The sequence below is a fragment of the Peromyscus eremicus genome, chromosome 15 (genome assembly GCF_949786415.1).
Source record: "Peromyscus eremicus chromosome 15, PerEre_H2_v1, whole genome shotgun sequence".
In the NCBI taxonomy this organism is placed as follows: Eukaryota; Metazoa; Chordata; class Mammalia; order Rodentia; family Cricetidae; genus Peromyscus; species Peromyscus eremicus.
In genome coordinates this window covers 8217218-8243359 of record NC_081431.1, presented here as the reverse complement: position 1 = coordinate 8243359, position 26142 = coordinate 8217218, and the positions used below count along the sequence as shown (strand labels likewise).

The 26142-nt window shown below is 41.5% G+C and overlaps 1 protein-coding gene across 8 annotated transcripts in view; it reads left to right on the top strand.

Moving 5' to 3' along the window:
* Positions 1-25933, top strand: part of Gpatch2 (G-patch domain containing 2) — a 146227-nt gene extending 120294 nt beyond the window's left edge. For 3 of the 8 annotated variants that reach the window (XM_059280979.1, XM_059280984.1, XM_059280981.1), the window contains 3 exons: positions 15720-15808; positions 22612-22759; positions 25807-25933. In XM_059280979.1, the coding sequence (XP_059136962.1) occupies positions 15720-15808; positions 22612-22759; positions 25807-25909 (340 nt within the window). In that variant the 3' untranslated portion in view covers positions 25910-25933. Of the gene's footprint in view, positions 1-8293; positions 8400-9257; positions 9389-10227; positions 10399-13976; positions 14024-15719; positions 15809-22611; positions 22760-25806 lie in introns of those variants that run through there. The other 5 variants (XM_059280982.1, XM_059280980.1, XM_059280987.1 and 2 more) reach the window with 5 other exon arrangements.
* The last annotated feature ends 209 nt before the right edge of the window (positions 25934-26142 follow it).

The following is a 26142-nucleotide window of genomic DNA, read 5'->3' as shown; positions in this document are numbered from 1 at the left end:
TCTACTAAAATAGAAGACAGTAGATTTAATCTGAGAAACAGTAGACCCTGTCATATATTCCTATTTCTATAAGAGGGGTTCGTACACTAATTCATGTCTTCCTCCTCCCATCAAAATAAAAAGAGCATCCCTGCTTGCACCACTGTGGAATGCATTCATTTCCAGGTGCTGACGCCTGTTACCATTTTTTGTCACAGATGTGACAGAATTACAGCGTCTTTTTATTTGATCTTCTAAAGATCCAAAGATGTTCAAGGATTCAGTGTGCTCAGTCTTCCCCATGCTGTCATTTGTCGTTTGGAAAGGAGACCTAATTTGCAACAGATACAAAACTATTTGTCATTTTGCAGCTTTGCCAAAAATAAATGAAAGTATTAAGGACTACATCTCTGAGCAGCTGTTAATAAATGGGAAGAGGACTGTTCATTAGAAACTGCATAAGGATATGGAATGTGTGTGTGTGCCGTTGCCTTTCACAGACACGTCCCCAAGATTCCATATATCAGCAAAGCCAAATGGTGCACTCACTATGTCAACGGAGACACCACCTGTCTTCTAGAGTATTAGCATTTTAAACAGACCTGTCCTTGTCACATTGGAGCTGTAATCATTTAATACCGTATTTTTAAAGTAAGTTTTGCTGGTTGACATTTTATATGTCCAAAGAGTGACTGGGGACTACCTTTAAATGCTGACTTTAAAATGTTATAGTCCTTTATAACCTCTCTTCCAAAATTCAGAACTAGGGAAGACTTCATTTGTTGTGAACAGCTTTGCTCAACCCTTCCGAGGGAAGAGCCTCTTGAAGTGATTCCCATTCATTCTTATGTGTGCGTGGCCAAGCTAATAGAACATATTCACATGTTCACTTTAATTAGAATGTATGCATTCCATATTTGTTTAATTGGAATACATTTAATTATATATGTGTCCTAATTAAGAAGAACATTTGAATAACTTCGAGGGCTAGAGATAGTTAGAGCAGAATAATTGGAAACTTCCCACATAAGTGACATAAAATGGCTTTTAAGGGGTTTAATTTTCCCATTCTACACTCTACGACCAAATTACTGTATTTTATAAAACCACACTGTGCACAAATTGCCAGTGCTCGTGGCTCCTGTCCTTTGGCATCCTGAAATTCTAACCTTCCTTGCCAAGATTTTAAATGAATGACTGGAGAGAGTTATTTTAAGTTATGATTATACCAAATAAATTAGTCACTAGCCAATATAAATTTTGAGCTGTTGCTTTTCTGTTGGATATGAGGGACCCACAGAGAATGAGAGAGTTTACCAACTGGAAAAACCTTCTTTATCCATGTATAGTAAATAAAATTCTAAAAATCCATTCTCTCTTAGTGTAGCTCTGATCACGTAGTAACCTCTTTTTCCCACAGATGAACTAGATGTTTTCAAATGCCTAGACATGTGCACAAGCTCTGTCCCCAAGGATGGCGGTTGGATGTGACTATGGTCACTAATGACAGAAAATTGTTAGCATGTGTGAGCTGTTCCAGCGACCCTTAACTGAAATAAATGTGTGGTCTGAAGTCCATCTCCTTAAGGACAGGTGTCTGTTTCACAGTTGGCACTCTGCAAATTGGCCCAGTGATTAAGTGGGCACGGACACAGATCTAACCTTTAGCTCCCAGGGATGGGTCCCCGAGGAAATGATTAAGGTGCACCTGCAGAGCTGACTCACGACAGCTTGTGTCTCTGCTCAGCCTGGGTTGTAACTTCATTACAGAGCATTTGGGATGCGATGCACTGTGTGCCTGTGCCGAAATACTTCCCCAAACAAACAGCAGCCCTAGGTCATTAATGGGAGTCACTGGAATGTTGCTGTTTGATGGTTTGTCTCTCACGGTCTCCAGAATAAACAAGCCAGGATAAAGTCAATGTGTCAGTCAACTGTCAAAGAGGAGTACCAGCCTGTGGACAAGTTCATTTCCTATCCCACCTCCTAAAGTTCCGCCATATGGAACAATCCACGCAGTTTTCAATACTGTTTTATGTGTGTGAATCTAAATCAGATCAAACTTGATCACAGTAGAACAGAAGTTATCCTTCAGTGGAAATTTTAATGCTCACGTACCTGTAATTAAAGTACTTTATTTAATAATATAAAAGTCAGATATTAAGCACTTAATTACCATTTTGGCCATTTTTCAGTTATGAGATCAATGCAAAATAAATTTAAAAATAATATAAAATTTGTTTACATAGTTGTTGGTTTGTTTTTGAATCAAATGTTTTTATATACGGAATTTTTTTCCTCCTACTTTTTCTCTTTGGGAATAAATACTTTTGTCATTCCATATTGATTTTGTTTGTGTACCAGGTTACAGATGGGAATTTACCTCTGTTTATTTCATATATTTCCGATCAACTCCAACTCATGCCCAATTATATTACACTAAATTAACATAATTCAACAGATGTTGATATTTAAATGTTTTCTGGCATTCAAATCTTGGACAGCTGTATTAGAGCTTGGGGAAAAGGCAAACATTTAGAGTTAAATGCTGAACATATGCTTAAATTACTAATTAGAAAGATAGAATGAAAACTATGTGTTCTCCTTCCTAAGGACAATAAACCTCAGATAAAGATTTTCGTAATTTTTTTTTAACAGCAGATTACAGTATGGGGCATTCTCCCAAACTAGAGGACACAGGCAGGCTTCATGGATAACTTCATTGAATTTCAAATTTAGTCCCTAAAAACTGTGAATTGTCTATTTCACTAAGTCTGGAAGGACCTATAGTGACTTCATACTTGTAAGCTTAAGGATCAAAAGATCAAATGTTGCTTGGGCTAAAAGTGATTTTTAGTGTATTATCATGAAAAATGCTTATAGAGAGAGAAATGCTAAGAAAAGGCAAAACTCATATCAATCGATTAGCTAGCTGTCTTAGAGACGTATCAATGTGTGCATAGGCTAATGAATCAAACAAAACTCACCAAGGAAAAAGAAATGGCCACCACATCAAAATGTGTTCAACATCTTTAGCCATCTGAAAAATGTAAATCAAAACTTCCCTGAAATTCCAGCTTACTCCAGTCAGAACGGCTGTCAGGAAGAGACCAGATGACAACTAGTGCTGGAAAGGATGGCGGAGAGAGGAGCCCTAATACAGCATCACATTTGCTCTAACAGTAACAGTAATTCATTGACAAGTATGAATATACATGTTCAGTTCATGTATACTCTCACCATCTGCAAACCCTATCTGTCATATGCTTTAAACTTGAACATGTCAGTCCACTTCTCTAAAATAAGAAGCTCTCTTTTTATTAGCATATATTCATTTTATAAAACCATGAGTTTTCTAGGGACATTCTGTACATGTGTATCATGAACTTTGTATTCAGTCACATCACCTTCCTGTTATCACTCCAGACCACTTCTTTCTGGTCACCTCATTCTTCCCAATGAACTTGCTCCTACTTTCATGTCTTTAAAATATAGATTCCACCAATGAGACACTTATATGCTGTTTACCCCTTTGAATATTTATGCTTTGGGGGGGGTGCTTCCTAGCCCTATTTTTCTGTATTGGTATCATTTTATCCTTTATTAAAACCCCACTGTGCCTGTGTACCATATTTTCTACATTCATTTGGTGGATGCATCATTTGACTTTTGTGGATAATACTTCAATAAGCTTAGGAGTATATGTATCCTGTGGTGTGCTGACTTGGATTCCTTGGTCTATGTACACAGGAGTGCTATAGCTGGGTTCATCTGTTTTTCCTTTTTTGAGGAACCTCCATAATGATTTCCATAGTGGCTGTGCTGATTTATATTTCCACCAATAATGTATTAGGACTCTCCTCCTCTCTCCGCCATCCTTTCCAGCACTAGTTGTCATCTGGTCTCTTCCTGACAGCCGTTCTGACTGGAGTAAGCTGGAATTTCAGGGAAGTTTTGATTTACATTTTTCGGATGGCTAAAGATGTTAAACACATTTTCATGTCGTGGCCATTTGTACTTCCTTGGTGTTCAGTGCCTTAGTCCATGTACTGATCAGATTATTTGACAGAAAGTCACAGTAACATCGCACTTACTTTAACTGTAACAGTAATTAACATGTGTGAATAGACATCCCATTCACACATTTCCTTGATGATTGCATTCTTTAATGTCTTTAATTTCCTTATATGTATATATGAGTTCTCCTTCCATACATGTCCTGTTTTCTTTGAATTGTTTTGTTGAAGATGTCAAGTTGGACCTAAAACTAAGAAGGTTTTGGAAAGAGCTCACTGATTTCTGTTTCCTGCCCTTTGGCATGAACTTGGTAAAGAAAGTCTGAGTGCACAAGACAAATGGAAGTCAAGTTGGCTGTCTTGTAAATAGCCCCATCTCTGAGGAGCCTTTTCTGTGTCATTCAGTGTGCTCCTCTGTCCCCTGAGCTCTTGTAACTGGTGTTCAGATCAGTGAGCCAGTGGCCCTCAGGTTCCTCTTCTGTGTCATTCTGTTTAACAAAGGGACACATACAACACATTGTCATTCATTGGGCTGTGTGTGTGCTGCCTTGGCCATGGTGATCACTGCACATAGTTGATGACAAATGACAAAACCACGATATTTCTCTAGTTCTGGGTTTTTTCCGTGTAGGACTACTTCTGTTAAGAATTTCTCCCACTGCTTGAATATTGTATGGTACAGATGATGTGGAGAAAGCCTGATGGATGCTTGTCTGGCCCTTAGCTTCCATTTGCAGTGGTGGGTGTGTTGCTTTAGACACAGCTGGTGTGTTTCTGTCCATCAGGTGTTATCCTAGTGTTGCTCCCGTGGACCCACTTGGGGCAGATGTTTCCGTTGACTCCAGAGTGTCCATTTACTGCTCACATTGCTCTATTTCTGTGGAAACAGTTTTGGTTGTCAGGGCACTGGTTTGTTCCTGGGTCTTTTCAAGGAAACAAAACGATTAGGATTTTTCTTTTCTTCTCTGTTTGTTCCTGGTAGATGGTGTGATAGTTCTAGCTCAGATTCAGAATATCATTCTGCAGGCTTTCCTTCTTCTGTTTTAATGTGTCTGTTTTTGAATGACATTAAAGGTGTTCCATCTCAAGGGCATGGGGATTTTTATTTTAGATGATAATACTAGCAGCAGTCTCAAAATCTCAATACCGTTGTGACTGCCAGTAAAAATAACCATTAAAAGAATTTTTTCCCTTTTCCTGTTTATTTTGCACATGGAAAATATTTCACTGGGAAGATACATTTTTCTATGCTGAAAGTAAATAAAAGTATTTTCCACCTGTAAATAGTTGAGTCTATAGTTCCATTAGTTTTGCTTTTCAGTGACATCTTTATTTTAATTACTATTTTATCTAATAGTATAAAATATTTTAAAGTTCCACAGTCAAATATTTATAAGAAGTATTTTTCAAAGAAATCCAACTCCTGTTTCTGCCTGAATTTGCGCACACACACACACACACACACACACACACACACACACACACACCATTGAGATTCAGTTTGTTTTAGATTTAGCCTTCTTTTGGCTTTGTCCTCCATCTCTGATTCAGACAGGTGGACAGATACCCCTCCCTGCCTCTCCAGTGCCTCCATCATTCTTACTCTGGTCTGTCTAGCATACTTTTGGAAATCGGAAGCCAGCTTGTTCTCTCTCGGGTAACTACACTCACATCAGGCCCTTGTACAGTTCTGACCCATGCTGCCAGCTCTCTACTGTGATCATAACCTCCTCAGGCCTTCCTGTGCCTCTTCTAAACATTTCATTTTATGTTTTAATATATGGGCATTTTTTTTAATACTTGTTAGGGAGGTTGGGGTGGGGGAGCTGTGCATGTGAGTTCAAGGGCCTCTGGATGGCAGAGGTGCTGTATTCACTGGGGCTGGAGTTACAAGTGATTACGAACTGCCTAATGTGGGTCCTGAGAACCAAATTTGGGTCCTCTACAAGAGCAGCCCATGCTTCTAACCACTGAACCATCTCTCCAGCCCTCCAAATACTTAATTTTAATATATCTTTACTTTGTTGATACATAAAGCTAGTAAGCAACTCTGTTCCTAGCTTTCCTATATATCCTTAAGTTCTTTGCTTTTTAAGTAACTAAAAATATGCCAAAGCATATAACATTCTTTTTATCTCATACAGATTCCCATCACAGTAACTTACTGAGTGCATACCGAGAGACACACTGACTTAATTCTCACATGAGCTTTATGAGACTTGCTTTATTTTCCTGAGAAGGAAAGCCAGGTGAAGTGTGTTGAGTGTTGTCCAAGGTGACAGAGAAGCAAGAACTGAGCTTGTCTCCTTGGGCTTGCAATCCTAACCACTGTACAAACTGCCTCTCAGAATGGATGGGTGGGGAAGGATGGAGGAGTGAATACAGAACTGACAAATATTCCCTCAGTTGAAAAAGAACCTCCTCCTCTCCCCTCTTTTTTTTCTTGAGTCAGCATCTTATTGTATAACCCAGACTGAGTCCCTATGTCCTCAGCCCCTTGAATGCTGGAAGTATAGGCATATGCCACCACATCCAACTCATAATAGCTGAAAGATTGAGTGTAATGATGTATTTAATTATCCTTGTTTTAAAATATACCCTATGCAGGGGCTGGGGCAATGGCTTAGCAGTTAAGAGCACACTGACTGCTCTTCTGGAGGACCCGGGTTCAATGCCCAGCACCCACACAGCTTCTAACAACTGTCTATAACTCCAAGATCTGACATCTTCATATATACATACATACAGGCAAAACACCAATGCAAATAAAAATAAATAAATTATTTAAAAAAATTTATCCTTTGTGTAACTGAAAGTTTTCCTGTGTCCCACCTGGTCCACAGCTGCTCAGACCCAAGCAAACACACAGAGGCTTATATTAATTAAAACTGCTCAGCCTTTAGCTCAGGCTTACTACTGACTAGCTCTTACACTCACCTCATTTCTGTTAATCTATACATCACCACGTGTTCCGTGGCTTTACCTGTGTGCCATTACATGCTGCCCCTTGGACGGTGGGCTAGCGTCTCCTGACTCAGCCTCCCTCTTCCTAGAATTCTCCTTGTCTGCTTATCCTGCCTATACTACCTACCTGGCTACTGGCCAATCAACGTTTTATTAAATCAGTGTACAAAAGCATTTTTCCACAGCACCTTTGCAGCAGATCTCCTGATTGTTCCCCTTGCATATGAAGAAAAAGAGAAAGGGTTAAATAATTTTCCCAACTCAATGGTAGATAATGTATCAGTGTTGTTTACCAAAACTTATTTCTAATCCCTTTGAAGTTATCTTGAGCTGGGGATATATCTGTGTAGTAGACATGTGCTTACAGTGTATGAGGCCCTGAGTTCAGTTCCCACCATGATGTTTGGGGGGGTGGGTAGGTGACCTGCTTATTAGCCTTCTACCCTGACATCTTAAACACTATTAAAATTGCCTTATTTGTGTCCAAAAAAGTGATAACCTTTGAAATCACAGCTCATTGGGTAGCAGATTATCCAGCATTTAATTTCTGAGATTTAAAAAAAATATATAGCTGTGTATGTCTGCCAGAAGTGTATAAAGGAGAAAAGAAACAATGGCTTTCGTTTGAAAATGGTTCTTGTAGCATGGTGTTTTTCTTCATGAGCATTGAAATTAAATCTTTTAATACAGTGAGTAATAGACCTGCATTAGAAAAGTTATGAAGGAAATTTGGTTCAAATATTTCAGTGTCAAAACTAGTCCTGAGTATAAGCTGACATCCTCTAGCTTTCCATGTATTTTGATTGCATTGAATAGAAGAATGCTATCGTGTTCTGCTTCCTGGTCATATTTACTTACCCAAAACCATTTGGATGAGGCTTTTAGTAGAAGAAGGGGACTGAAAGCATTCCTTCTACAAAGTCTACACTGCAATGCAAGATCAAACAAGAATAGCAACACCAGAATAAGTGAACACACAGGCATTGAACCCTGTAGCCTGAGACACTCACCAAAGAAACTTAAATGCTTTTCTCTTTCCGTAGGTAAGCATGTACATTAGTGACATTGAAACCAATAAAAGTACAAATTGTTTAAAAGACAAAACTCTTGCAAAACTCTGGGCATGCCTGGCTAAATTTCATTCAGTAACTATTTTGTAAGCATATAGTATTAGCAAGGATGCACTTGCTGAGGGAAATACCCTTCAATAAATCAGATGTGGGCCCCATTGCCTTCATGGCATATAGTCTGTGCAGAACACCCATCCATGCCATGGTAACTGTAGCCTAAGGTAGAAGACACTATTTTTTTTGTTTTTTGTTTTTTTTTCCAAGAGAAGAGCAGTTTCTGCAGCAGGAACCCAAAGGACTGTGTAAGGGAGGTGTTAAGTCCATTGGCTCTGATGGACTTTCACTAGTAAACAACTTAAACAAGATTCAGGTAAGTTTGTTTTCACATGGTAGCAGTAACATACTCCAAAATAAATACCTACTTACATGTTTCACAAGTTCCAGACCTTCTGTCCTATTCCTCAAGTCAATATGAAGACGAAAGTAGGTGCCATGTTCTCCTTGCTTTATTGCCATCTTACTCAGCGAATGAACTCTAGACAGTGACGTTGCTATGGCTTCTCTGAACAGGCAGTCACTGGACAGGGCATAGAACCAAAGCTGAGCTCAGTCTGAAGTCAGTGTGTCCCAGCCTAGGCATGCAAGGAAATAAATGACAGAGGAGACCTTGGAGAGTGGGAGCTTTCTCATTATGTACTTTGGTTAGCATTTAATAATTAATAAATGTTGAAGATTTGTTAATTATTGAATGTGTTTGAGTGAATTTAAATAATAGTTGGAGAAATACTTTTTTTTTAATGCCGAGTGAAATGTGGAGGGTACAACCTTCCAGCGGTTTGAGTCCTTGTGTTTCTAACACATGACAGTAGCTGTTAGGTTCTGAGAATGAGACGCAGTCGTCGGCCTGGAGTTGTTGTCCACATAGTTAACTGACAGATCCTTCTGATCTGAAAACAACTGGAGGCCACAGTGTATGGTGAGTGTAGTGACAGATGCGCCACACTGACATGGATGTAGAGAGAAAGCATCTGGAAATGGGGCTCAGAACACTTCAGAAAGGAAGTTCGCAGTCATGCACCTAGTGAGCTGCAAGGGAGACAGAAGCTGCTCTCCAAGATGGGCACAATTAGGAGACTGGGAGGGGAGTTTGGGGAGTAAGTGGAATACTCCTGCTCTAATGTTAGCACTAACATGTAGCCTTGATGACTAACGAGCAAAGTGTCTGCAGGAACCAGACAAGCACGGATGCATACTTCCAGGATGGCCCCCTAGGCGCCAGCAGCTCCTCTCTCCAGATGGGGGTCTCTTCCCTGGCAAACTCTCAGAAGCGCCAGTGATTATCTGCCCTGCAAACAGTAGGTACTACCGCCTTGGGTGTTGTGTAGGACAATGTTATGAAGAAAGGATTGTGGATGACACACACGAGGCATGACACATGCGAATCCCGGTCCCTCTGATGGTCAGAGGTGTCCACCACCAAGCCAGGCTGTCCATAAACACAGAATACATCGTAGACAGAAAGAAAGACAGGGCTGTGGTAGCAAGCCATGACCCAGAAAAAATTCATAGTAGTTGGCTTACCTGAGAGTGTCAGTGGATTTCAGACCCAAAAACTTGTGAGCTTTGAAGTCTGAGATAAAAATGGGTGCTTTGTTCTAATGTGCTGCGCCCTAGGTAAACAGAACCAAATATTAAAGAAGAAAAAACTTTCTGTCAATCCAGAAACAACAACTTAGTTGTTATTTTAAATGACCTTTATGCTTTCCATATTATTATATTGATACAATTGTGTGCATATGCAATGGTTTATTGCATCACATACTTGTGTGGTATGTTTAGGGACAGCTCACTGAGGGTACCTCCAGGTAGACAGCATGCTTTATCAGATAAATTATGTTTACCTTTCCTGTCTGTGCCCTGGGCTTCTTACCTGCAAAGCTGGCATGATATGTAGTAGGAGCAATAGCTGTCACTGTGTATGCAATCTGTGTCACATACTTTACATCGGAATATCTAAAATCTTCCCCCAAAACCTTTTAAAGGTTTTTAAAGTCGACCTGTGGTGACTGAAACGACTCCTGGCCTCCCCAGCTGTGAGCTTGATAGTCTTCGACACAAATTCACCCTCTGCCCAAACAACCTGCATTTGTCAGTATCATTTTTTTCTTCATGTATCTCTGATGTATACCCTCTTATAGGCTTGTTGCAAAACCATCCAGTAATAATGAGAAGAAAATCCCCATGAAATGCCAGCACACACAGTCACTAGTGTGACCCTCCACAGTTCTCGGAACGTTTCACCCAGGGCACTTGTGGGCTTCCTCATTTGTGTGCATTAGTTTCGAGACTAGTGAAGAAAAGTAACGCAGGTGAGGTGCTCAAGGGTAAAGCAGTCACTGTTGGGTTGTGGTATATGTGGGTACTTGGAGGGCACTTGTCTCAAACTTATATTTTAAATTTTATTGTTCATCATATTGTACTATAAAAGGTACCCTATATATATGAGATATTTTAAATATTACATAGAAATTGTCTTGCTTTTTGAAATAGTCTCACTGTAGCCCAGGCTGGCCTGGAATTCACCATGTAGCTGGCCTTTAACTCATGGCAGTGCTCCTGCCTCAGCCTCTTGAGTGCTGAATTACAAGTGTGAACCACGATGCATAGCTAGCTAACTGTGCTACAGATGTTTCAGCCTCCTGCTCCTGTTAGTCAGGAATACCCCCACTCCCCAGTAGATCAGAACCAGCAAGGAACTGCCCTAGGAGGGCACATGCATAGCTAGTTCACACTGGATCCTGGGGGTGCTCACCTGGCCGTGGTGAGCACAGTAAGCCAGCTCCCACAGCAGCCACCAGGTACAGAGCAGGGAAAACAAGTTGGGAAGAAAGAGGAACAGGATTAGGACTCTGCACCTGGGACAGCAGAGCCTCTAATAGGACTGATGTGTCATTAACAGCTTAGAGGGACTTTTTGCTGGCAGGGAGAGAGCTTTGAACAAGAGAATGCAAGATTAGTAGACATAGACTGCTGAGTTACCAATGAGTTACAAAAGCTCCTGCAGGAATCCTAGAAGGCAACCCCATCACAAGTCATGTTTTGTTCTAGAATGTGAGCACCTGGGTAGGTCCAGTGACCTGTGTCTGAAGGAACTAAGATGTAGAAAGATTCACAGTGAGATGATAAAGCCAAGGACAGCATGAGCCCCATCACTACATCCAGTTACCTACTACTTCTGGGCACTGACCCAACACCTAACATATTCAAGGAGATTTGGCATGAGATTGCAGCAGAATGTAAACCAATGACCAAAGTGTGAGAGAGAGAAGGCAGCACAACCAAGAGCTGTTCTGTGGTAGACTCCCAATCCCGAAGAGTCTTGCTACACATGTCCTGGGAGATTTGACACAAGAAGGGGCTGGAGAGAGAGCTCAGTGGATGAAGGGCTTGTGCACCAGCGTGAGGACAGCATTTGGATTCCTCAGCACCTATCCACAGTTAAACCAAGTCTATAATTCTAGCTCTCAGGGTGGAGACAGGAGGTCCCTAAGGCAAGCTGCCTAGCTAGACTCACTGAATTGACAGCTCAGGGTTCTTTGAGAGACCCTGACTTAGTGGAGAGCAATTGAGGGGGACACAAACCTCTGCCGAACACATGCATGTGCATACACACACACACACACACACACACACACACACACACACACACACACACACCACGGGGGTCAGGGAGGACAAAGGGCCTTTAAATGAAAACACTGAAAAACAAGGACTTGAGTCCTCATCCTATGAAAACAGATTGCTTGAAAGTTCCTCATACTTGTGTGCACTGGGGTCCAGAAGGAGCAACGCCCGAGCCTACCCCTGTCTGTTCAGTTTAATCTGAGGAGACACTTTGACACTGGGTAAGGGGGAGGGGTGGCTGTTGGAGTCTAGAGAGGGAGGGTCAAACAGGGCTGCATTTCCCCGTGCTGTCCATCCCTCTGCCACCCAGGCTCTCCTCCAGTGACACCACAGACCCGCCTCACTTCTGTGCAGCTGATGCCCTGTCCAGGCGGATATTGTCCCAGCTGACAGTGAGCGTTCTTGCCAAATGCCAGGGCCATGGTCACATCTGCTTGTCTTTCTCTGCAGCTTGTCCCAGGCTGCTTGGGAACACATTGTATCCAGGGGGCAGCTTTCGCAAGGCCTGATGCTCTGAAAAGACTCTAAACGCGTGCCGTGAAGAGACAAGCTCCCGTTGTCTTGGCTTTACGGTTATTGTGTTTGACGTGGCCTGCCTCGGTCCTGTCAGCCCCTGTCAAAGCCACGCTGTCCGGCAAGGTGCTTCTCTGTAGGCTTTGTCGTCGCTTTGTGTGATTACTTTTTCTTTCCTCCAGATGATAAGATGTCCCGTCTCCTACAGTCACCCGTCTGAAAGGCTTGCTTGCAGGAAACGATGGGGATAATTCAGGTGCAGTCTGTTTAAGCACCAAAACCAAACTAAGAGGCTTCTGGGTTCTGGCTTTCTTATGTTTAATAAAATACCTCATGGGAAGCCTCACTTCCAGTCATCCTCAACAGAGAAATCCATCCAAGCAGATGGATTTCTTTGTCCTTTCCACTTAGAATGACAGGAGCTGTAGTCAAGACTGCAGCCTAGACTCATCCCGGGACCCCAGGTACTGACTCAGGGCACTGAGCATACCTTGAGCCACCCTTCATCTCCTCCCTCGCTTCTCCTCACAGCGACTTCTGTAGCTAACCAGATGCACTGATCCAGTCATTGGCAGTTTGTCTACAGGGCCTTACAAAAGGATCTTACAATTACGAAAACCTTAGATGTGTTCATGGGATATTTTATTGTTCTTAAGACACCTGGTGCCTTCCCACCTCCAGAAGAATCGAGCTCTCAGTGCTATGCTTTGCAGACACAGATGGCCAAGTAGACTGAAGACACGGGCTGCCTTTGAAACATTCATTGACTTTAAATTAAAATCGTAACTGCTGTGTTAACAGACCTAGCTGTTCGTAGCTGCCCCACTCCCCGTGTCTGAAATGAGGTGGGAGAGGGGCCAGCCTGTGCTCTTGCTGATCAGCAGCCCAGATCACCCCACATGCAGGGCCCTCATTTTCTGTTGAACTTTCTGGAGTCCACGGGCTTTTTCCTTCTGCTTCAGATTGCCTCTGACTGTGGTCTCCATGCATGGTTATTTCCCCTGTTATGTGCCTGTACTGGGTGGGCTGGAGAATTGGATGAGGATGGTACTATTTACTCGGTAAACATTCCCAAATGTTTTAGAAGAGGGTAGTGTTCTTGGAGTCTGTCTCCCACAGTTTTGTAAGTGGGCCTTGCTAATAAATTTTGAATAGTGTGAGAAATGAAGTTGTAAAGACAAAATGGACTTGGGAGTACTTTCCAAGCGTTTAAATACTTGAGTTGTGAACACCTACTGCAAGAACAGTGTTGGGTAGAAGTCAGGGTAGACAGGTACAATGTTTGCTGTACATGGCTGAGGAACTGAGTTAATGTTCTGGACACCCACATTAGAAGTCAGGCATGATATCTCAGGTCTGTAGCCCCTGTGCCTGGAGAGGAAGGCAGATTCTCAGTACTCACTGGCCCCTGGTGTAGCTGTAACAGTAAACACTAGGCTCCCTGAGAGGCCCTGTCTCAAAGGATAAAGTGGAGAGTGATAGTAACACCAGATGTTGACTTCTAGCTTCCTCGCACATGTAGGCAAATATAGACACACACACACACACAGAGAGAGGGAGAGGGAGGGAGGGAGGGGGAGAGAGAAGGAGGGAAAGAGAGAGAGGGAGAGGGAGGGAGGGAGGGAGGGAGGGAGGGAGGGAGAGAGAGAGAGAGAGAGAGAGAGAGAGAGAGAGAGAGAGAGAGAGAGAGAGAGAGAACATTTCCACCATTTTCTTGTTTTTAGAATGGTCTCTTCATTTATATTTTTAGGTACTCCTGTACCATAACTGAGTTGTCTGGTGTAGACTCTAGAGAAGGTAAACCTGATCCTAGGCTTTGGGAAAGAGAACCGAGTGGGCTAAAGTATGTAAAAGCGGGCCTAGGAAAGAGCTCAGTTGCTAAAACGATTTAATGTGTGAGCATAAGGAAGAACCTGAGTTTCATCACCCAGACATAACAGCAGTGCATGCTAAGTTCATAGTGCATACTAGTAAATGCTTGCTGAATTCATTTTGTACAAAATGAATAGGTCTCTGTGGTTTCCTTACAATGCTTAAAATTTTTATATAGTTTTAAAAAATAAATGTGACCAAAAAACTAATGTGACCATAATCATTTATTTTTCTTGAGATCATGAGGCAAGATTTCCCTCTTCAATCTAATAAATAATTTATAGTTTTGTATGATAATAACCATTTGAAAGCAAAGCAAAATTAACTGACTGAACTAATTTTTTAAAATAGAGATTTATTCTATAACAAGGAAACACTATGGACTCAGTACAAAAGGAAAACTAGTAGATGCCTATGTCTTACTAAGCTATGTGGCGGATTTCAGGTTCTTTGTCTGTTTCTGCCCACTGTATTATTTACCTCACTCATCCTGGCTGTACCTATGCTTGAAACAATCTGTTCAAATTTATACAGCAATGTTTTTTTTCATTGTATTTAAACCTACATATATGTATATATAGTATGAATATGTATCACTGTTTTACTTATATCACTTTTTTCTTTTCATTTCTGAAATATCTGGCTGTTTTCAATTTGGACTGTTTAAAACCTCATGCCACTACCAGATACCTGTATGTAAGAGTCAAAGAGCATGCACTTTAGTAAATACGTTTCATTTATTTCTGCTCTGGTTTTCAGCCCCTGTCTCACCCTCACGTCAAGGGTTATGGGCCTGGGAATGAGCGCAGAAACCGTCTGTGGCTTGCCAAGGCCGAAGACTTCTAAATCCTTTCTTTCTTTGCATTAGCCCTTTTGGTTTCTAATTGAGCCATTATTTTTCTAAAACTTTTTTAATCTAGAAGACTAAAATTAAACAGAATTGGATAAATGTAACTGATTCCAAAAATAACAAGGTTCACCCTGAGTTCTTGTATGTCATGGCTTTGCACATTTGTACCTAGGATCCTGTTAGACTACGGGGAGCAGCAGACAGGCGTTCATGCATTCAAATTGTTCTCTCCTGACTAGTAAATAATTAAACAATTCTAATTGTATGAATTATAAGGACAACATCACCATTTCCTTCCATCTATTTAAAATGTTTTAAAAGAATTCACTGCTGCATAATATCTGAAAAGAAATTGATCATACTTTTCCTGTAATAAATGTCTTCCTGACAGTAAAGCATTAGCAACCAATTGATAACCTAGCAACAATATTGTGATCTCTTTAGATAATTAATCTTCGCTATTTTCCTGTCAGAAGCAACAGTGCTTGATTTTATGTTGAGCTAGAAAGATTGCCAGTTTTGAAAATTAAAAAGCATTCCTTTTATATTATTCATCCCAGTAACAATTTATGATGGTGCATTTAGCTGCTGAACGCTTGTCAACAAACGTAATTATGTTTCGATATAAACAAGATTGGTGGTTTTACTATGCAGCTCCATCTTTGGTGAGAATGTTTTGATTTAGGTTCAGATTATACAAGCTGTGTGTTTATGTGTCATTTTCCCCCTCCTTTGTTAATAGTTTTTATTTCTTCTGATAATTACTTGTAGGCAAACAAGCATGCATTTAGGATCCTTGTGCACAGGAGACATCAAAAGGAGAAGAAAAGCTGCCCCTTTGCCTGGACCCACTACAGCAGGTAAAACAAAGCGGGTAGAGCGGAACACAGATTCCAACCACATAAATCACCACAAATAAAACATAGGCGATCGGTAATCACTCTTGCTGCAAGAGAGGCATGGTTGCAAGAAATTGTAACGCAGGTCATTTGCCTTTATGTTAGGATGTATAGTCTGTTCGTTGTGTGGACCTTGTAAGTAGCTTCTCAATGAGACATGTGCTGTGTACACACCCAAATGGGTAAGACACAGCAAAGATAAAACCCTCCAAAGCTGTGTCTTTGGCTGGCCTGAAGAAATTTCAGACTTGTAAGGGAAGCAGGGAATAAGCAGATGAAATGATGAATGGCTCACTATCTAAGACAATGTGATTACTAGACCTGAGTGGTAGTTATAGGGTGGTCACTGTGTAACTGCTAAAGCCTGCTTTTTTCATGACAGTGCCCTCAGCATCCTGAGAGTGTACATATTTTGAGGATATATGAAAACCTCCTTTTGCTCTTATTCCTCCATTTTACTTCCTACCCATCTCTTCCTTTCTGAAATAACCTGCCTGCCCTTCCAGACAGAAGCCGAGCCTTGAATATGGTACATGGCATTGGTACAGTTCAGTAGTGTACATATGGCCTCAGCAGCCATGCCCTAATTAGAACTGTCCTGCATACTATGTAAGTGAACTTACAGAATATTGTGAAAATGTTTGTCCTTTTTTTTTTTTTTTTTTTTTTTTTTTTTTTTTTTTTTTTTTACATTAAGAGACAATGCCTAGGATATCCCTGGCAAAGGTCAGAGACAAAGCTAGATAGGCCACACATGTCACAAATGCCATCTAGTTATCAAAAGTATCATGTCACAGAAGAAGAAAGGACTATGGGGTGGGGGGTGGAGTAATAGGAGAGCAGATCCCATCAAAATACATCATATGCAAAAATAAAGATATTATAGCAAATCTGTTATTTTATACAATTAAGTATACACTAATATAAAATGAATGAAAAAGACCTCTCTATTGCATATACTGACTTGAACCCAATTATGTGTCTGAAATTTATAGAAGATACATTAGCTATTTCTGCAAAGAAATGTAGAATATTCATGAAATACTTGTAATATATAATATCTATCCATAAGGAAATGCAGCCACATTTTAGGTCAAATAGATGTGATAAGATCTTCCAGTCTCTCCTAAGGCTGGGACAGGATTCTTCAATGTCCCCATTCCCAGTGAACTCTGAGCTCAGTGGCAGAAGCCACAGAAGAACAAGTCCTAGAAATGTTGCTAATGGTCCCATGTAGCCACAGTAACAAAGCAGAAGACTGGGCCAGGCCCTGACATGAAGCACCCATGTGAAGTGGGGAACAGCAGGTGCTTGAAGTAGGGGTTACATAGCTTTTTTTTTTTGTAGCAGATTTTGACTTCAGAGTTCAGGGCATCAGAGGAAACGGTTTATGGAGAATTTAGATGTAATCCTTAACCTCAGCCTAAAACAATCCTTTGTTCATAAGCCTGTGCTAAGCTTGTGCCAGCATATCCCAGATGCTGTAGTGCAAATCTGTTGAGACCTTTTAAGACTTGAGATTTTCATTTTACTACTAGACTTTAGCTTATGAAATAAAATTCACAGGCATTTAATGTGGTGGGTTTTGCCATTGTTATTGTTTTGGTTTTTTGTTTGTTTGTTTTTTGGTTGCTAAAATGGCATGCCACTCATTTTAGTGTATTTTCAAACCTGTGTGCAGTGGTTCCTTTCAGAGAGGAAGAAATGCAGGTATTTGGGGCAAGTCCTTAGTTTCAAGAGATCTTTTAACACTAATGCCCCAGACCTGAGTGAAGGTGCTTATCTGAATGCAGTCAGAGAAGCCATTGCATAAATACACTTGGACGGTGAGGTTAGACATTGGACATCGCCCTGTCCATGAAAATTGCTGTTTTCAAATCTGGAATAGAGTTAGTCAAAGGATACAGAGTCCATTGCATCTATACATTTCCAGACTGTACTGGCCTGTAGAATTCCTCTTGAAAAAGTGTTCATGAGGTTGGAGAAATGGCTCAGTGAGTGAGAGCACGCTGTGCAGATACGAGGACCTGAGTTCACATACCCAGCAGCCACCCAAAAGGCTAGAGCCATCCAAGAGTGCCAGTACTCCAGTGCTGCAGGGGACAGAGACAGAGATTGGTCACGAGGGCTCGGCTAGCACCAGCCTCACTCCAGGTTCATGGAACAGGGCCTCATGGCACTAAGGTAGGGAGTAAGAGTGGGACACGAATCCCTCCTCTGGCCTGTTTGCATATGCACACACACATACACACATGTATGTTCTTGCTGTGTTCACAGGTCCTTGCAGACCTTCCAAAGACACACTTCCCTGATATACACCCTCATGTTACTTTCTTATAGTCAGCATTGAATCTAAATGAGGAAAATTCAAAAGAAAACTCCTCCTCATATGACATAGGAGTAATCAAGAGATGAACAGGTGGATATTGCCTGTGATTCTGATTTCTCCATAGTTTATTATGAAAACAAATAGCAGATATAGAAAGGACTTAGCAAAAACTTACTGGAAATGTATAATTAGAAACTTTTAATTTGCCATCTCACATTGGATCTGTCTAAGTTGATGGCTCTCAGCATGAACAATTGTCTAATATATTCATGATAAATGGTACTGTCTGTAAGACATTCTGAACTCCGTCTGAAATTAAACCCTAGGTCTGACTGTGGTGCCGCTAAAGTGGAGAAAATCCCCCAGTCCTCTGTGCTGAGCAGAACTCAGTCTCTTTAGAAGGCTGCGCCAGCCAGCATGTGGTATTGGTTGCATATTTATTAATTGTGACAGGAACACTGAATTTATTTCAGTACTTTAGCTTATTTTCTGCTCTTTCACCTTTGTATTCAGTATTGACAGTGTAAAATGAATATTGATACGCTTAGATATTGACTTTTTAATGTATGGCTTGTTCTCTCTGCCTCCTTCAAAGTCATATACCAAAGCCAGTGTGTGTCTCCAGCAAAGGATGTAGATTTACTATTGTAAAATTGAGGAGTACTGAAGCAAGAGCTTGCCAGCAGAGTGCATTTTATAGTCTGAAAAATGTCGTCTGTAAAGGTGAAGAAAAGCAGAGAGCGACAGAGGAAGAACATTGTCCCAGTTCTTACAGGCAGTCAGCAGTGTTGGCTTGGTTGTAGTTATGGTAGAAGTCCTGGATTATGAAGAGTTTGATGGCAAATATTAGATACTTTCGTGGAGATATAGTGCCGACTCTGCTCAGGTGTCTAACACTCTCCCACACTAAGTTTAGTGCTCTTTGCAGTTCCTGTTGCCGGGCCGGTTTTGTTTGGTATAACCTAAACCTTTATTACAAAGAACACTTTTCCAAACACAATAAAAGACCATTATGTCATTTAGAGTTGCATCACTTAAGAAAAGAAACTGCCTTTACATTCTGTTTTCACTTAAACCTAAGTAATTTTCATTGTTTAAAACATAAGTGCAAGACTGGATAGCACACTCAATGGGTGAGTGTGTGTGAACATTACCAAGGCCCTGTGTTCCATCCCCAGCACCTCAGAGTAAAATTTTAAAAAAGCAAATAAGTGAAATATATATCGTTAAGCACCCAGTTAGATTGATTTTATTTACATGAAATATATGTGTAATATTGCAGATCAAATAATGAAGCATTTGATTAACAGTAGTAACACTTACATATTCTCACTTCTTGTCCCTAAAGTAGATATCGAGAACATAATTACAACTCACAGTTTTGATAACATAGCTAATAATAGCCCTGACCCTCTGCTGCCGAGCAAAGGGACTGGAAAGAAGGAGGAAGAACTAATAAATGCCTTCAGAATACAGGGCAGGAACAGGACAGGCACATGCTTGCTGTTATATGGGAGGCAGCCTGTCACCTCCCCTTCCACTGGATGTTGATCCAACATCAATACAACGCTTTAGGAGCCAAATTACTCAACAAGCTGCCAATTAGGCTTTCAGTCAGCTGGATAGATTAGTGGCTAAGAGAGGCCGATGCAAGATTTTCATCTCTTGAGCCAATTATACAAGTGAATTGCCCTCCACCACACTCTGCTCTGCGAAAGGTCTGAAGGGAGAGGACATACTCTACTTCAGTAGACTCAGGGGACCCAGCAGACAGGCTAGGACCTGGAGCAGGAAGAAGTGAATCAGGCTACATTTGCCGTGGCCCCAAGCAGAGAGCATTCTAGGAAAGGACCTAAAAGATGTAGCAGTGCTGGGAGCCAGAGAAAAATAAATCATGGCTGTGGGGTGGGCTGTGCTAAGTCCAAGTGTTCGACTCCCAGGTTTTCCTCTCACAGAACAAGAGTGAGAGAGCAGCAGGGTCTTGCCTTCCAGAATCAGTCCGTGAAAAACGAAATGGCCCTTCCTTTTTGTCTTTTCCCACTGGTCCTAGACAGGAACACAGCACATTTAGAAGTCAGTGTCCTTTATTTTTTTTCTTCCAAATACGAGATATTGATTTATTTGATTCTATTTTTATGAAGTAAAAAAATTAATCAGGATTTTAAACACTGAGAAAGACTGAGTTCTTTGCCATTCTATAAACACATAATTTTAGAAGTAGAGCGATCACTGCAGGCCTCCATGCTTCTGTACCAGCATTGTAAAATCACAGTCATACGTCGTTTTCACGGCTTCACTTGGGACTCAGTTTGACCATCGTGTAGCAATTTCCAGAGATGCTTTATATTGGCCTCATATTTTTTTTTCAATTAAAGCTGAATTTCTTCAATCTTTTGTCCCAAAAGTCTGTGTGACCAGATGTGTCACCAAGGGCAGGTCAGACCTCTGACCTGAATTCAGCTTATGCACAGAATTAAATTAACTTGCACTCCCTGAAAAGCTGGAGCTGAGCAAGTGTACTAGCACAGTGTTCACCTGATACCTGCTGGCAGCTCCACAGGCTCAGGGTGGCCACCCCAGTTGCTGGTTTGAAATAAAAACTTTTTTTTTCTATATTTACCAAGACTTTAACCAAATGTTTTTTTTTTAATTTTTTGTCACTCAAGGGTTCATTTTTCATTATATCCATCCTTTTTTTCTCACAATCTCATAAGTGATAGTCTTTGTGTACTGATTCAAGCAGGAAGTGGAGTTAGCCAAGGAATTAGTTCAAGCTGAAGGTCATGACAGGTATTTCCTGTCACATGTTAAGGTGTGTGTTTCTTACAGTCATGGGCATTGAACCCAGGGCCCTGCTCATGTTTAGCAAGCACTGTACCACTGAGGTGCCTCCAGCCATTCAGCCTGTTCCAATTAGCTGATAATTCTTATAATCACAGATTGTAGTAGCCTAAGTCCTACTGAATGCGATGAATTTCTCAAGTAGTGAAGCCTGTTACACTGGTCCCAGCGCACTGAAGACAGAGCATATGGAAATGTTAGATGAGTAGCTTAGTGCTCAGTTGATGATTGCTCTGCAGTAAAGAAGAGAGGGTCGGTTTTTAAATTGCATCTGCAGCACTTTGCCTGGTTCTTCAAGGCAGGGAGATCAACCCACTTCCAGTTCCTCTGAATACCAGATAAGGACACGTGAAAATGTATATGCACAGTTGAAAGAGCAATAACAAATTTTGACCGTGCAACCCATCCCCACCAGAACTGGGAGAGTCTGGAGCCCTTGGGTATTTGTTATTGTCAGTGTGGATGCTTGGGGAGCTTCCTGTGCTTTGTATTCCTTTGAGGACAGGGTCCTAGCTTTTTCTATGGTGGCTGAAGTGTGTAGGCCTGAGAAGTTGCTGTCATCGTCCTCAGTCAGGGAGGAAGCACATCAGTGGTGATAGAAAAGTGATGCAGGAGTGGAAGGTAAGATGTGCTGTCCGTCTGACTTGGGAGCCAGGGAGAGTGGTAAGCTGTCCATTGCAGCCTGTTTAGGAGAGCACATCCTTATTTGAGAGCAGAGACACTCCAGATTCATGGACCGAGCTGGGCTAGCACAGGCATCCTGAGGGTCTGTGAAGAGAGAGAGAGCTTCCTTCTGGTCTCAGGGAGGACCCATCATGAACAGTGTTCTTTTCCTGTATCGTTCCCATGTTACCAGCTTCTATAACCACTAAAACATGAACCTGTAAGGAGAAGGTGGAGCATAGAGTTAAGGGCCGCAATAGACTGAATGATAAAGAAGGTTATAAGACAAAACTGGGCTTGAGATAAGCATGGGGGCCTAAACTGGGCTTGAGATAAGCATGGGGGCCTGAGCTCAGATCGCCAGCACCCATGTCAAAGCTGAGTGCTGCAGCATGGGCCGTTAACCCCAGTGCTGGAGACAGACAGAGGACTGCAAGGGGCTCACTAGCTGGGGTCTACACAATCACCAAGCTCCAGGCTCAGTGAAAGACTCTGTCTCAGAAAGTCAAGTGGAGAATAATAGAGGAAGACCTTGGATGTCAGCCTCTGGCCTCTAAGGCATGCACATCCCTCCCTATACTTGAATAAGTCATACACGCCTAACTAAATTCTTAGGAGTTCAGGGTGCAACCAGTTATGTTTTGGTTTGGTTTGATTACATTCAGGGTCCAGGGCACATGTACATATTGCAGGATAAGTTTCGTTTTTACCACAGCCCATGAGGTTGTAAAAGCCCGCCCAACTGTGGTGTGCTTCCAGATTGGCAGAATCTTTGCATACATGAGCCTATCTGACCCTGTGGCTCTGTGTGAGGTAAGGAGTGGCCACTGTAGGATGCCTGTGTGGTAAATGAGGACACAAAGGCCCTAGGACTCGAGTTTCTCAGCCCTGGGTAGATCTTCACCTATGGGCTGTCATGTTCTCATTTCAGGAATTGTGGGTGAAAATGCCCAGCCGATCCTAGAGAGCAACATCGGAAACCGCATGCTTCAGAGTATGGGCTGGACACCCGGGTCGGGCCTCGGGAGAGATGGCAGAGGGATCTCTGAGCCAGTTCAAGCCGTGCAGAGGCCAAAAGGGTTAGGACTTGGATTCCCTCTACCAAAAAGCACTCCCACCAGTTCTGCCCCCACGTCGGGAAAGCCTGCCTGAGCAGAAAAGCAAGGAAAAGAACGTGCAGTTTCTGCTCCCGTGCCCATTGTTCTGAAGTGATTGCAGAGCTTTCTGTTTTGAAGCTGGCCTCTGCGTTGCCTCCAGCCAGCTTCCAGGCTGCGTAGAGTCCCGCCACAGTGATAGAAATGGGATTCCATCACAATTCATGGTGCTGAAGTACAAATCTCGACCTTTGTTTCCTCATCGTTTCCAGCAGTTTCTAGATATGAAGAACAGTTGGTCTCTTATTTATTTTGATCCTAGAAGTTAGTTCTTTCTGCTGCCTTGCTCGATCCATGCATGTGTGTGATACCCAGACAAACTAGGCTGGAAAGGATCAAGTTTCTCATGATGCCTACACTAGGTAGTTCTGTCTGCCTCCCTCCCATGCCCTCCCCATCCAGGGAGTCCTAAGCACATCTGGGAAAGGCTTGCTAAGCTCACGTTTCTTGACTTTGGCTCTCATAGGGATTTGTAGCAATGATGAATTCTAGTGTAGCATGAATTCAGAGTGGGCAAGCAGTAATCAGAATTTCCCTCAGACATTTGATAAAGTTCAATGTCATCATCACCAGAGTGCCCTCAACATTACTCCAGTGCAGTTTATAAATTTTACCTCAGTTAGAACATAAAATAATTGCTAAAAGAAAATGTATTTTTTAAATTCACGCTGACTGAACTGTAAACCCTCCCCTCCAGATGTCTACCTCTTCCCAAAGGTTGGTATTTTGTAAGGATCAGCTCCAAGATGAAGAAAGGCAATTTAAGGTTTTAGTCACTGAAGTAAGTTATTAGACTCTTGAGACAGTTTATCTGAAGATTTAGGTAGCGTTCCCAATAACCAAGATGTGTGACAACGGCCTGACCTGCTTCCTAAGGAACAGGTGAGACTTAGGGCACCTGTCATTCTCAGATTAAAACATTTACTTTACAATTAAGCAACACAGTATGTTCCTTCCATTCCATTACTGTGGTATTTCTGAGTCATTTACTTCATAATGTCAGAAATTTTAAGTTGTTCTTTGTTCAGAAAATATTGATTGGTTATGATTGTCATTAAAAACCCTGATAATTATTATTACTTACAGTGACCTCAGTTAGTTCAGTAAAGGTTGAGATAACCCACATAAGTCTATCCTGGAACAAAAGCATATGGACTTCAGTTTTGTGATTGAAAAAAAAAATTTTTTTTAATATTTTTTTAAGGCAGTAGAAAAGGTTTCGGCAGGTGACAGACCTTTCCTACGTGATCCCCTAATGAAAATGCAGCCCTGTAGTTTGGTAAGCGTCTGCATTTCTTCCAGGAACTGTCTTCCCTGGAGTACTGTGGTGAGAAGTGGGCTGGCTAGGACAAGACAGGTAGACACCTGCGTGAGCTCTCATGGAACTCTTGTGTTGCTGCTACTTGTACAAGTTTGTCACTAGGAATTCGCCATTTCTTAACAGTCGTCTTCCCAAATGCTTATTGTATTCATGCAGGAAGGAAGATGGAAGAGATTATAATAGTATACTATACTCAAGGGTCTATTCCAAAGTTGTTTGCTTTTCTTTGTTTGGATTTCATTTCTTGAAGGTCTTGTAAAGCCCTAGGGTTTTTAAAGGCTCAGTTTTGAGCCAATGAGAAACAGTGAAGCCATCGCACACTTGGTTCCCAGCCTCAGAGGAAGTGGCTCCTGTTCTCACTCCCTGGTTCTGGAGGATGCACGGGCAGCCCACGTGCTGAGACAGTAGTGCCCCCGATAGGTCACTGGTCTTTCCATCCCTGACCTCTAGACGGTGCGGACCTTCTGTGCGGCTCCTGCGGGAAGGGGCTCGCTGAGCAGCTGTGACACCAAAGTTCTCCTTTTCACACTAGAAACTTCTTGACTCACAGGTGACCGAGGACAGTTTATATTCTACTAGTGTTTATCTGTTTAGAGGAAATGATCAGCACTCCATTAGAGAAGACTGCCCCACGCCACCCCTTCAGCATTTAAGTTCTTATAAAGATAAGCAAGATGTAACACTCTGTTATACCTAACCATAGCTGAGAAGTAAACACAATTGAAATAGGAAACTTTAATGTAAATCAAATGTCTTCTCAGGACATGAATCTGCTAGTTTATGTTTAATAGAGATTAATAAATTTTTGTCAATTCAAATTGGCTCATGGAGCCAACATCATCAAAGGAGTTTGTGATTTTAAATGTATCATTTATATCTTCTTGAAATAGTGTTGAGATTTCCTCTGCTTCCCCATGAAGCCACTCTGCTATTCTGCAAGTTAACCAGTTAGGGGCTCTTCCCTTTCCACCCACTCAGTACAGTAGCCAAAGAATCCGAGTATGGCCGCATGAGCAGTGTGACTCCACATTGTGAGTATTTGATGTCAGTCAGATGTGGACTGTGGTCATTTCCTGCCTTTTCCTTTCCTAAGAAAATGTATAAGGCTATAAACCCCTCAAATCCACTTCCTTTTGTTTCGAAATGATGTAGTGACTTTAAAAGTAGCCAGCCATGCTAACACCCACTTATATTCCCAGAAATTGGGAGATTGAGGTAGGAGGAGGATTGCCTTGCCATGAGTCCTAGACCAATCTAATCTATAGAATGAGTTTCAGGATAGACAGGGCTACGTAGTGAGACTCTGTCTCAAAAATAAATATCAATGGAAGTCCATTGCTAAGTGCAGCTTGCCCATTAATTGGGCTCCATGTTTGAACACAGCGGTTTGGGACTTTGGGCTATAGTGATTAAGCAGATGGAAGTGAAGACGGCAGGGTTAAATATGTGTGGGTGCATATGTGTGCACACAGGTGCATCTGCGGCCCATATTTGTAGGCAGTGTACAAACGTGATTGACAAATCCTGCCCTTCATTCATGTTTAACATTTCAAATTGGTATTCAGTGCATTTCATTTTGAGCAGATGTTTCATAAGAGAGAAATTGTTGAAATACTTTTAAAACCATTTTAATTTGTATTTTGTCTTTCAGAAAGAGAAATGATCTACATTGGTACTGTAAAATGAAGTTGTTAGCAAGGAATACTTTGTTTTTTTGTAGAAAATTATTATTAGTTCATAAAGAATGGAAATAATAAAGCACAGTGTTGAGAACATTATTTCTAATGCCATTGTCTGTATATTTTCTTCTTAACCTCCTTTTATTTCTTCTAATGTCTTTCTGTTTGTTGTTTTGTGGTAGTCATTATTGAACCTAAGGCCTTCACACCAGACAAGTGCTCTACCACTAGGATACATCTCCAGCCCTTCTCTCCTAACTTCAAAGTCATGAAAATACCATTGAAATCTTTTGGAGGTATTATCTTCA